Source organism: Cherax quadricarinatus, chromosome 48 (genome assembly GCF_038502225.1).
Source record: "Cherax quadricarinatus isolate ZL_2023a chromosome 48, ASM3850222v1, whole genome shotgun sequence".
Classification (NCBI taxonomy): Eukaryota; Metazoa; Arthropoda; class Malacostraca; order Decapoda; family Parastacidae; genus Cherax; species Cherax quadricarinatus.
The window spans coordinates 8710770-8724723 of NC_091339.1; the positions used below are offsets into that span (position 1 = coordinate 8710770).

Consider the following 13954-nt stretch of genomic DNA (forward strand, 5'->3'; position numbering starts at 1 on the left):
TTCTCTTACATATCCTAAGCTGAGCCTTATTATCTTCATAAAAACTACCTCTGCCATGTTGGTTCCCTACTCACCCTTTCACATGTCTTTTCTAAATCTATAAATAAAACAAATAGCTCCTTACCTTAATCTGAATATTTTCTCCATGGGAAGTGAAACAGAATTTTTCCTCTGTAAGCCATACATATTGTAAAAGGTGACAAAAATGCTGTAACGAGGGGGCTAGTAACCCATTTTCCTGTATAAATTACAGCCTCTTCTCACTTAGCTACGGACAGTACTTGTTTACTGACAACTCGGACTTAAGACGGGCTCTCTGACCAGTGTGCATACCTAAATAATGCATATTAGAGCTGATTTTCTCTCTTCTGTTTATTACAATATACGTACAGTACATTACTGTATTAACATTTAAAAATATACCAGAAATGTTATAAATGGTGCAAAGGTGATTGACACAAACCCACTACCATTATAGTATGCTCCTCACCTAGCGATGAATTTGTCTAATGACATGGTATTAGGAATGAAACTCCACCATTAAGTGGGGTCAGCCTGCTTTGGTGGGATATGGCTGGTTCATTAAAAAAAAAAAAATCATACACAGTTTGATTCCTGCATGTATATTTGCACTGTGCAGAGTTCAAGGGTTAACTTTCAAAAACAAATTATGTTCTTACTGTATTTGTTGACATCAGTGTTCATCAGTTGTTCTTGTTACAGTGACAGCAGAACAATTGTGGAAAGGAGTGACCAGTGTGAGCAACGCTGGCAGGAAGCAAGGCCGTGGCAAGGGCGTTGGCAAAAAGATTGCCAAAGATCTTAATAGAGGACAGATAATTGGTGTAGGTGAGTTGATGAACTTCCATGGGGAAGTGGAGGAGAATCCTTCCTCCGTATGCCATATGTGTTGTAAGAGGTGACTAAAATGGCGGGAGCAAAGGGCTAATAACCCCTTCTCTTATGAATTACTAAATGTAATTAGAAAATCTTTTGTTTCAAAATTTTTGTGTCACCCTGCTTAGGTGGGAGACAACCAGTGTGCTAAAAAAAAAAAAAAAATTGTTGGACATATTGCGTATATTATACACCAAGAAAATTTTGTTGATTTTATAATTGTAATTCAATCAGCAACTACATGTATAGCATATACGTAGTTGCTTCATAATTGCTTTGTATGCATGGCACTCTTATAGTGTGCATCCACTTAATTCTGTGATTCAGGTCAGGAGAACATGGTGTGGCCTGGTCTGAATGCACCTGTTATACGTGGCAGAGAGCTGGTCCAGCAGAAGAAGCTTCCTAAAGATGAGGAGAGGGAAGCCAGGCTCATCAAGATAAGGAACACTATGGGTTCGTTTCGTGCTCTCCGCCTCGATCCTCTTGATAGAGGCTGGTGTGGCAATAAAATGCCAGGCAGGAGTATTGGTCCACCAAATCCCATTGAAGATGGTAAGTTAAACTATTTGTTACACATAAATTTGAAAACTGAGATAATTGTATGTCATCTATCACTGTGGTTGTAAAATTGTAAACAGTGTAGCCAGAGTACAGGCAGTCTCTCAAGATAACTTAACCTTTCACTGTCCAGACCCCCAAAATTAATATTGCTTTTTGTCCACATTTACAAAAAATTTGAAATGGTAGAGAATTTCTTTCTGATGGTAATGACATCAAAAATTTAGCAGACTGTGTGTAGTTCATGCATTAGCAATTTTGCCCACTTTGAGTTCTGTTTTAACCCTATTGCATCGCTCCATTCAACCAAATTCTTAGCTATTTTGCTAGTATGCCTTCCATTCTATCAATTGAGCACAAGAAACTATCCATTCAACTATCAGAACCACCCTATAAAGTGCACAGAATCTGGTAATTTAGTAAATTTTATACAAAATTAAAAAAATAAAAATTAAAAACACTCCAAAATAAACACTATAGGCCTTTTTTTTTTTTTTTTTTTTTTTTTTCTTTTCTTTCAACAAGTCGGCCGTCTCCCACCAAGGCAGGGTGACCCAAAAAAAAAGAAAGAAAATCCCCAAAAAGAAAATACTTTCATCATCATTCAACACTTTCACCACACTCACACATTATCACTGCTTTTGCAGAGGTGCTCAGAATACAACAGTTTAGAAGCATATACGTATAGAGATACACAACATATCCCTCCAAACTGCCAATATCCCAAACCCCTCCTTTAAAGTGCAGGCATTGTACTTCCCATTTCCAGGACTCAAGTCCGACTATATGAAAATAACCGGTTTCCCTGAATCCCTTCACTAAATATTACCTTGCTCACACTCCAACAGATCGTCAGGTCCCAAGTATCATTCGTCTCCATTCACTCCTATCTAACACGCTCATGCATGCCTGCTGGAAGTCCAAGCCCCTCACCCACAAAACCTCCTTTACCCCCTCTTTCCAACCCTTTCGAGGACGACCCCTACCCCTCTTTCCTTCCCCTATAGATTTATATGCTTTCCATGTCATTCTACTTTGATCCATTCTCTCTAAATGACCAAACCACCTCAACAACCCCTCTTCTGCCCTCTGACTAATGCTTTTATTAACTCCACACCTTCTCCTAATTTCCACACTCCGAATTTTCTGCATAATATTTACACCACACATTGCCCTTAGACAGGACATCTCCACTGCCTCCAACCGTCTCCTCGCTGCTGCATTTACCACCCAAGCTTCACATCCATATAAGAGTGTTGGTACTACTATACTTTCATACATTCCCTTCTTTGCCTCCATAGATAACGTTTTTTGACTCCACATATACCTCAACGCACCACTCACCTTTTTTCCCTCATCAATTCTATGATTAACCTCATCCTTCATAAATCCATCCGCCGACACGTCAACTCCCAAGTATCTGAAAACATTCACTTCTTCCATACTCCTCCTCCCCAATTTGATATCCAATTTTTCTTTATCTAAATCATTTGATACCCTCATCACCTTACTCTTTTCTATGTTCACTTTCAACTTTCTACCTTTACACACATTCTCAAACTCATCCACTAACTTTTGTAATTTTTCTTTAGAATCTCCCATAAGCACAGTATCATCAGCAAAAAGTAACTGTGTCAATTCCCATTTTGAATTTGATTCCCCATAATTTAATCCCACCCCTCTCCCGAACACCCTAGCATTTACTTCTTTTACAACCCCATCTATAAATATATTAAACAACCATGGTGACATTACACATCCCTGTCTAAGACCTACTTTTACCGGGAAGTATTCTCCCTCTCTTCTATACACCCTAACCTGAGCCTCACTATCCTCATAAAAGCTCTTTACAGCATTTAGTAACTTACCACCTATTCCATATACTTGCAACATCTGCCACATTGATCCTCTATCCACTCTATCATATGCCTTTTCTAAATCCATAAATGCAATAAAAACTTCCCTACCTTTATCTAAATACTGTTCACATATATGCTTCAATGTAAACACTTGATCTACACATCCCCTACCCACTCTGAAGCCTCCTTGCTCGTCCGCAATTCTACATTCTGTCTTACCTCTAATTCTTTCAATTATAACCCTACCGTATACTTTTCCTGGTATACTCAGTAAACTTATTCCTCTGTAATTTTTACAATCTCTTTTGTCCCCTTTCCCTTTATATAAAGGGACTATACATGCTCTCCGCCAATCCCTAGGTACCTTCCCCTCTTTCATTATTTTATTATTATTATTTTTTTTATTATCACACCGGCCGATTCCCACCAAGGCAGGGTGGCCCGAAAAAGAAAAACTTTCACCATCATTCACTCCATCACTGTCTTGCCAGAAGGGTGCTTTACACTACAGTTTTTAAACTGCAACATTAACACCCCTCCTTCAGAGTGCAGGCACTGTACTTCCCATCTCCAGGACTCAAGTCCGGCCTGCCGGTTTCCCTGAATCCCTTCATAAATGTTACTTTGCTCACACTCCAACAGCACGTCAAGTATTAAAAACCATTTGTCTCCATTCACTCCTATCAAACACGCTCACGCATGCCTGCTGGAAGTCCAAGCCCCTCGCACACAAAACCTCCTTTACCCCCTCCCTCCAACCCTTCCTAGGCCGACCCCTACCCCGCCTTCCTTCCACTACAGACTGATACACTCTTGAAGTCATTCTGTTTCGCTCCATTCTCTCTATATGTCCGAACCACCTCAACAACCCTTCCTCAGCCCTCTGGACAACAGTTTTGGTAATCCCGCACCTCCTCCTAACTTCCAAACTACGAATTCTCTGCATTATATTCACACCACACATTGCCCTCAGACATGACATCTCCACTGCCTCCAGCCTTCTCCTCGCTGCAACATTCATCACCCACGCTTCACACCCATATAAGAGCGTTGGTAAAACTATACTCTCATACATTCCCCTCTTTGCCTCCAAGGACAAAGTTCTTTGTCTCCACAGACTCCTAAGTGCACCACTCACTCTTTTTCCCTCATCAATTCTATGATTCACCTCATCTTTCATAGACCCATCCGCTGACACGTCCACTCCCAAATATCTGAATACGTTCACCTCCTCCATACTCTCTCCCTCCAATCTGATATTCAATCTTTCATCACCTAATCTTTTTGTTATCCTCATAACCTTACTCTTTCCTGTATTCACCTTTAATTTTCTTCTTTTGCACACCCTACCAAATTCATCCACCAATCTCTGCAACTTCTCTTCAGAATCTCCCAAGAGCACAGTGTCATCAGCAAAGAGCAGCTGTGACAACTCCCACTTTGTGTGTGATTCTTTATCTTTTAACTCCACGCCTCTTGCCAAGACCCTCGCATTTACTTCTCTTACAACCCCATCTATAAATATATTAAACAACCACGGTGACATCACACATCCTTGTCTAAGGCCTACTTTTACTGGGAAAAAATTTCCCTCTTTCCTACATACTCTAACTTGAGCCTCACTATCCTCGTAAAAACTCTTCACTGCTTTCAGTAACCTACCTCCTACACCATACACTTGCAACATCTGCCACATTGCCCCCCTATCCACCCTGTCATACGCCTTTTCCAAATCCATAAATGCCACAAAGACCTCTTTAGCCTTATCTAAATACTGTTCACTTATATGTTTCACTGTAAACACCTGGTCCACACACCCCCTACCTTTCCTAAAGCCTCCTTGTTCATCTGCTATCCTATTCTCCGTCTTACTCTTAATTCTTTCAATTATAACTCTACCATACACTTTACCAGGTACACTCAACAGACTTATCCCCCTATAATTTTTGCACTCTCTTTTATCCCCTTTGCCTTTATACAAAGGAACTATGCATGCTCTCTGCCAATCCCTAGGTACCTTACCCTCTTCCATACATTTATTAAACAATTGCACCAACCACTCCAAAACTATATCCCCACCTGCTTTTAACATTTCTATCTTTATCCCATCAATCCCGGCTGCCTTACCCCCTTTCATTTTACCTACTGCCTCACGAACTTCCCCCACACTCACAACTGGCTCTTCCTCACTCCTACAAGATGTTATTCCTCCTTGCCCTATACACGAAATCACAGCTTCCCTATCTTCATCAACATTTAACAATTCCTCAAAATATTCCCTCCATCTTCCCAATACCTCTAACTCTCCATTTAATAACTCTCCTCTCCTATTTTTAACTGACAAATCCATTTGTTCTCTAGGCTTTCTTAACTTGTTAATCTCACTCCAAAACTTTTTCTTATTTTCAACAAAATTTGTTGATAACATCTCACCCACTCTCTCATTTGCTCTCTTTTTACATTGCTTCACCACTCTCTTAACCTCTCTCTTTTTCTCCATATACTCTTCCCTCCTTGCATCACTTCTACTTTGTAAAAACTTCTCATATGCTAACTTTTTCTCCCTTACTACTCTCTTTACATCATCATTCCACCAATCGCTCCTCTTCCCTCCTGCACCCACTTTCCTGTAACCACAAACTTCTGCTGAACACTCTAACACTACATTTTTAAACCTACCCCATACCTCTTCGACCCCATTGCCTATGCTCTCATTAGCCCATCTATCCTCCAATAGCTGTTTATATCTTACCCTAACTGCCTCCTCTTTTAGTTTATAAACCTTCACCTCTCTCTTCCCTGATGCTTCTATTCTCCTTGTATCCCATCTACCTTTTACTCTCAGTGTAGCTACAACTAGAAAGTGATCTGATATATCTGTGGCCCCTCTATAAACATGTACATCCTGAAGTCTACTCAACAGTCTTTTATCTACCAATACATAATCCAACAAACTACTGTCATTTCGCCCTACATCATATCGTGTATACTTATTTATCCTCTTTTTCTTAAAATATGTATTACCTATAACTAAACCCCTTTCTATACAAAGTTCAATCAAAGGGCTCCCTTTCATACATTTATTAAACAAAAGTACCAACCACTCCAACACTATATCCCCCCCTGCTTTTAACATTTCTGTCATGATCCCATCAGTTCCAGCTGCTTTACCCCCTTTCATTCTACGTAATGCCTCACGTACCTCCACCACACTTACATTCTGCTCTTCTTCACTCCTAAAAGATGGTATACCTCCCTGGCCAGTGCATGAAATTACCGCCTCCCTTTCTTCCTTAACATTTAAAAGTTCCTCAAAATATTCTCGCCATCTACCTAATACCTCCATCTCCCCATCTACTAACTCCCCTACTCTGTTTTTAACTGACAAATCCATACTTTCCCTAGGCTTTCTTAACTTGTTTAACTCACTCCAAAATTTTTTCTTATTTTCATTAAAATTTCTTGACAGTGCCTCTCCCACTCTTTCATCTGCTCTCCTTTTGCACTCTCTCACCACTCTCTTCACCTTTCTTTTACTCTCCATATACTCTGCTCTTCTTATAACACTTCTGCCTATAGGCATTAAAAAACATTTTCTCTGTTCATTAATCATGTCCTGAGGCCTCTTCTATATTACATTTGCCTTCCATTTTTAATTAACCACACAAATTGAGGATTTACCTCATTTCTCAGATAATAAAATATAACCTGAATGATTGGTCATAGCGTATGGCATCCTAATAATTGAATTAAGCCTATTAAAAATCCATAACATAGACAAGAGGTGTAGGGAAACCTTACCTATGCTCAGGAGAATTGGCAAAATTTAATTATATCTACTACTTTGAGCCCAATTTTAAGCTGCTACTGGTCCTGCAACCATTCAGAATCATCTATTATTTCAGTAGTATATCTTCCATTTTATCAAATGATACCAAGGAACAACTCATAAAACTATAAAAACCATCCTAGTAAACTGCAGTCACTATATTAAACCAAAGACAAGGTCAAAGTTTTACTTTTCCCATTATGCACTGTGTGGGGCAGGATTTTTTTGTGCTGTGAGCCCTCCCTGCACACACCCATTCTCTTGTATCTAGGCCAAAATTTACTGCTCACAGCTTATCTGAGGGAGCCGTGCTCAAAACATAGATCTATGTGAGGGACCCTGGCATCAGTGACTTTGATCTATGTGACGGCCACTGTAAGGGTTAAATGAGTTAAACATTGGTGGGTGTGGCATGCAAAGATGGCTACTTTGCACTAATAAGTGCAAGGTGAAAACAGGAGATTGGCTGCTAAGACTAGACATGGAATACAACCTGAGAGGTAAAACATGTCAGGTAGTGTGTAAGGACAAATATCTAACAGTAAGCATTGCATCAGAAATACACATCAATTATATAAATTCACTTTACTGTATGTATCTTAACCCCTCAACTGTGGCATACCCAGAAAATATAATTCCTGTGTGCTTGGCAAGATTGAAAAAAAAAAAATGCAGTTTTGAAAAGAAGTTTTTCTGCATCGAATAAGACAAGTGGAATTTGACAAAAACTTATTATTTTATGGAGCGTTGAAGTTGTCCAGAACTGATGCACTGTTGGCAACATGTAGTGCTAAAGCACCAACTAGTTTATTTTATTGCCGATTCATCTAAGCCAAATAAAGTGTAATTTTCATTTCTTTCGCATGCACTGGTTAACACTAAGTACTACATTTTGCGATGAAAATATCCTGATTTCAAGCAAAAATAATAGTGAAGTAGGTCAGGAAGCACACTGCACCATAAGAACACTCTCGGTATTCACTATATATCTGCACATTAATATGGTTTATCTTTTATCTAGTACAGTGGAACCTCGGTTTTCATTTGCCCTGGTTTTCGTTGTACAGATACCATCCGACTTACAACCAAGCTTGATTCTGACCAACAGGTCGTAAGTCAAAATGGACGTAAGTCGAACCTTACTACTGAATATCAACATCGCACTTTTGTAATGATTTTATTTTGTTTTATTTTGGTATTTCATTTTTTCCTTTTTATCCTGTTAGTACTGTATTTTATACCATAAGGTTTAGGATAAATACTGTGTACAACACAAACAGTTATTTCCCAGAAATTTGGCATAAAAAACGTGGTCATAAGTCGAGTGGTCGTCTGTCGAGCAGGTTGTAAGTCGGATGGTAGGTGTATTCAGTTTTTTGATGACTCTTTTTCATCAAAATTTTGTCCCAGTTTTTGTTCATCACCTTGGTTTTCACTTACATCACTTTAATCACTATCCAATTCTAGGGTAGAGTCATTGGCATCTATTTTGTTGTGTGGCAAGCCCAGAGGTGGACTGCACAGCCATATCTTTGTTTGCAGTGGTTCTTCTTTCATTCCTGGTTGTATCACTATTACTGACCTCTTCAAAACTGGACAAGGATCCTCCATTATCACCTTAATGTCAACGGTTTTAGGAATGAACAGCATTTCCCTGATTTCACTGTAAGAAAGGCTGGAATACCAGTCAGCCATTGTGATTTTATGTTTAGTGGGTAGTGCATGGCAAATTTGCGGCCAAAAAAAAATCTGTGTGCACTAGTACACAGGGCATATTGTATTGGTAAGTTGGACACAGTTAAAAGGTCAAACTTGTTTAGATTTCTGAAAGAAGTTTTTAGTTAGCTAAATTTTTTTTTTATTATTATCACACTGGCCGATTCCCACCAAGGCAGGGTGGCCCGAAAAAGAAAAACTTTCACCATCATTCACTCCATCACTGTCTTGCCAGAAGGGTGCTTTACACTACAGTTTTTAAACTGCAACATTAACACCCCTCCTTCAGAGTGCAGGCACTGTACTTCCCATCTCCAGGACTCAAGTCCGGCCTGCCGGTTTCCCATGTTGAGGTTTGTTATACTGAGGTTCGTTATATCAAGGGCTTACTGTAATGACATGATGTGTCATGTTTATCATAGATCTTAGTAACTGTTCACTCTTCAGTGTGAACTTTTCACTAGTTGATATTACTTAAGCCTTTCTTCTTTTATTTAAGTATCAAACTGTACTTTAATAATGCTTCCATTAATGAATAATATATATTTTCCAGATAAATTTGAAGGATTTGATACCAGAGTTCTGGAGTTGAAAATCGTCACCTGCATGACTGCCGTGTTTGGAAGGAAACGACGCTTTAGCATGTTTGTTGTGACTGGTAATGGCAATGGTCTAGGAGGCTTTGCACTAGCTAAGGCAACCACCATATCAGATGTTACCAGGAAAGTGAAGAACCGTGCTGGCCAAAAATTACTCTACATTGAGCGTTACAATGAACACACAGGTGAGGCAAGTTGTACAACAAACATAGGCAAGGCAAATAGTACAATGAACACACAGGTGAGGCAAGTGGTACAATGAACACACGGGTGAAGCAAGTGATACAACGAATACACAAGTTATACAGTAAACACACAGGTGAGTCAGGTGGTACAGTGAACACACAGGTGAGGCAAGTGGTACAACAAACACTTAACACTTTGACTGTCGCAAGCCCCTTTCTGAAACTGTCATTCTATGTCGAAAAATGTTTGGAAAAAAAAATAATTTTCTTATGAAATGATAAAGAATCTTTTCCCGATGGTAATGACACCAAAAGTACAAAATTTGATTGAAAATTTACGGAATTATGCTCCCACGAAGTTACCGATCTCAGCAATATATACGCATTGGCGATTTTGCAGACTTTGCACCCTATTTTCTGCCAATTCCATTGTTCCAGTCGACCAAACTCGTAGCTATTTCTTTAGAACTCCATTTTTCTATCAATTGAGTACAAGAAACTGCCCATTTACTGATTTCAATTACCCAATAAACTGTTAAGAAATTGGCAATTTGGCCAATTTCACACAAATTAAAAGAGATGCCAATTTCAAAATAGGGTCCAGAATAAACAATGCAGACATTCTTGGCACTAAAATAACATATCCTCAGTTCATTAGTCACATCTCTAGGCCCCTCTTATAGTACTCTTGCTTTCTATTTTTATATTTTATTCACACAAAAAAATAGATGTACTGTTATGCAGACTACTGCATTATTGTAAAAATGGTATAAATAATATCAGTAAACTAGTGAAAGACTAATGGACTCCCCAGGTGACGTGTATTGGACGTGTGGTGTGATTTGCTTACTCTTGAACATTGGTAAAAATCGAACATTTCTGCTACTTTGAGCTCAATTTCAAGGTCGTTTGCATCGTGAAACTAATCAAAATCATTTCTATTTCTGTAACATGTTTTCCATTCTATCAAATGAGACCAAAAACACGAGAATACAACCATAAATACTATACGAAAATACACCTCAAAGTCGGCATTTTAATCCAAAAACTCGGTTGGAGTTTTTTTTTTTTCCTCATAATGCACTGCATGCTGCAGGATTTTTTTTTTTTACAGTGCACACTGACCACACAGACCCATTCTCTCACATGTGCGCCTACCAGATTCTCCTGCTTGATTTGAAGCCACTAGAATTATTGAGTATATATACGTCCAAAACACTGGCTTGTAAGACATATATATACGACCAAAACAGTCAAAGGGTTAAGTGTTGGGTAAAAAAGTGATGAGTTATAAATCACTGCTGCAGGGTGACATAACTCGTAAATCACCGCTGCAAGGTGACAACTTGTAAATCTGCTGCAATGTGACACAAGTTGTCGCCTTGCAACAGTGATTTTGGCATTTTGGCTATTAATTAAGGCCAGTTTGAGGGTCAGCAGAAACCAATATATAAAGGGTTGAAATTGATGTTCTTTATATACAGTGTTTTACATCGAGGTTCATTCAGTGGCAGCTCGTAGTGCCATAAATACAAGGAAAACAACATAAAACAGATATTTCCTGTAATATATTTGTCAGATACAAATTATTTCAGCGTAAGGTTGATGAAGTCATACATCTGGCAGGGCTGCAGTTCCTATGGACGAGCCACCACTGAGTTTATTATACACAATGTTTGCATTGAGGTTCATTATGTACATTGAAGTTCATTATATATACAGTGTTCATTTGATAATTCACATTGTAAATATGTTTTGTCATCGTTCCCACTCTGCAGTGTTCTGTCATCATTCCCACTCCGCAGTGTTCTGTCATCGTTCCCACTCCACAGTGTTTTCTCATTCTTCCCACTCCACAGTTCTTCATGACTTCTTCACATACTTTGGACGCACAAAGATATTTGTCAAGAAAATGCCTGAGGGGTATGGCTTGGTGTGCCACCGTGCCATCCGCACCATCTGTCAGACCCTTGGCATCAAGGACATCCATGCCAAGATTGAAGGACCCACAAATGTGCAGAATATCACCAAGGCCTTCTTTCTAGGCCTTATTAGACAGGTAGGCCATTTTGCTGAATTTCTTTTTTCTAGTTTTGATCCACCCAGTTGTTCTAGGTGCACTTCTTGTGTATACAATCATATAGCCTCAAGGAGACCATTACAACACCTCCTTGTGTCCATGAGGCAAATGTGGATGTGCGAGAGGTAGTTGTGGAACTCGTATGCCCACTTATTACTCAGTTTCAGTGTATCATGGAATTACCTTAATCCTTCGAGGGGTCCAGACCCCAATCTGAAACATGTCCACAGAGTCCAAGAAACTAAAAATATTCTTTATTTATTTAACAAGTCGGCCGTCTCCCACCGAGGCAGGGTGACCCAAAAAAGAAAGAAAATCCCCAAAAAGAAAATACTTTCATCATCATTCAACACTTTCACCACACTCGCACATTATCACTGTTTTTTCAGAGGTGCTCAGAATACAACAGTTTAGAAGCACACACATATAAAGATACACAACATATCCCTCCAAACTGCCAATATCCCAAACCCCTCCTTTAAAGTGCAGGCATTGTACTTCCCATTTCCAGGACTCAAGTCCGACTATATGAAAATAACCGGTTTCCCTGAATCCCTTCACTAAATATTACCCTGCTCACACTCCAACAGATCGTCAGGTCCCAAGTACCATTCGTCTCCATTCACTCCTATCTAACACGCTCACGCACGCTTGCTGGAAGTCCAAGCCCCTTGCCCACAAAACCTCCTTTACCCCCTCTCCAACCCTTTCGAGGACGACCCCTACCCCGCCTTCCTTCCCCTATAGATTTATATGCTTTCCATGTCATTCTACTTTGATCCATTCTCTCTAAATGACCAAACCACCTCAACAACCCCTCTTCTGCCCTCTGACTAATACTTTTATTAACTCCACACCTTTTCCTAATTTCCACACTCCAAATTTTCTGCATAATATTTACACCACACATTGGTAGAAAATCTTTTTCTGAAGGTCATAAAACAATAAGTACTAAATTTGATGGAAAATTTATGAAATTTCGCTTTTGCAAATTTTGCTGTGTCAGCGATATTTACGCATCGACAATTTTGCCCACTTTGAGTCCTATTTTAGGTCAATTACATTGTTCCAGTACACCAAATTCTTAGCTATTTTGCTAATCTGTCTTCCATTTTATTGATTGATCACAAGAAATTGCCCAATTAGCTATCTCAAGTACCCAGTAAAGTGATCAGAAATTGGTAACTTGGGCAGTTTCACACAAATTTCAAAATAGGGTCCAGAATAAACAAAGCACACATTCCTGGCACTAAAATAACATTTTTTCTCTTCATTAGTTATGTTTCCAGGTCTCTCTTATATTACACTTGTTTTCTATTTTGAATTTTTATTCACACTAAAATAGGAGATTTACTGTTATGCATTTTGTGATAATTGTATAAATAATGTCAGTGTATTTTTGAGTGCATATTAGATCGACTAGTTGGATGTGTATTAGAGAAGCGACATGATTTGTTTACTCTGGAATATAAAAAATTGAATATTTCTGCTACTTTGAGCTCAGTTTCAAGCTACTTCCAATCCTGAAACCAATCAAAATCTCTGTTTCAGTAATACATCTTCCATTCTGACAAATGATACCAAGAAACCGATAATAAAATAATTAAAACCACCTGAAAATACACTGCAAATTTGCTAATTTAAACAAAAAATCAATTTTTTTTCCCTATCATGCACTGCATGGGGCAGAACTTTTTTTTTATATGGTGTACACTCGCCACATAGACCCATTCTTTCGTATCTAGGCCAAAATTTACCCCTCACAGCTTATCTGAGTGAGCTGAACTTGGGATGTAGTTCTACGGCACTGACGCAGAGTTCAAAACCGTAGAACAATAGCTCTGACCCTCACAGGGTTAATAACTACAACCAAGTCAATGTCCCCAATTTTCGCTTAGCCAGTTTTATGGGGCTGAAGGATTATCTGGGTAGGGTCAGCTGGTGTGATCTGACAAGTCATTATCCTGAGGGTCAGGTAGGTTGTGATGGTTACCAGCATGACATTTCTCAAACCATAGTTCAAACTGCCCAGGCAACTTATATTCCAAATTTGGAAATTAAATCAAACAAAAATGACCCTAAATAGAAAAAATAAATTAAAACACCTTATAGGTCAAAAGGGAGGCATTTGCAGGCAAATAAAAAAAGGGAGAGAGGCATTCAAGAAATCAGTATATTCATTTAAAGAAAGAAATCAAAAGAGAAATAAGAAAAGCCAAAAAGGATTA

The 13954-nt window shown here is 38.9% G+C and overlaps 2 protein-coding genes across 3 annotated transcripts in view; one reads left to right on the forward strand and one right to left on the reverse strand.

The window, feature by feature from the left end:
- The window catches only part of LOC128697282 (zinc finger protein 271-like), a 193557-nt gene that overhangs the window by 74630 nt on the left and 104973 nt on the right, over nt 1-13954 (reverse strand). The window lies entirely within an intron of this gene.
- The window catches only part of mRpS5 (mitochondrial ribosomal protein S5), a 54784-nt gene that overhangs the window by 5471 nt on the left and 35359 nt on the right, over nt 1-13954 (forward strand). For both annotated transcript variants that reach the window (XM_070094862.1, XM_053787329.2), the window contains exons 3-6: nt 724-849; nt 1225-1452; nt 9416-9646; nt 11506-11705. In XM_070094862.1, coding sequence (XP_069950963.1) covers nt 724-849; nt 1225-1452; nt 9416-9646; nt 11506-11705 — 785 coding nt within the window. The remainder of the gene's footprint in view (nt 1-723; nt 850-1224; nt 1453-9415; nt 9647-11505; nt 11706-13954) is intronic.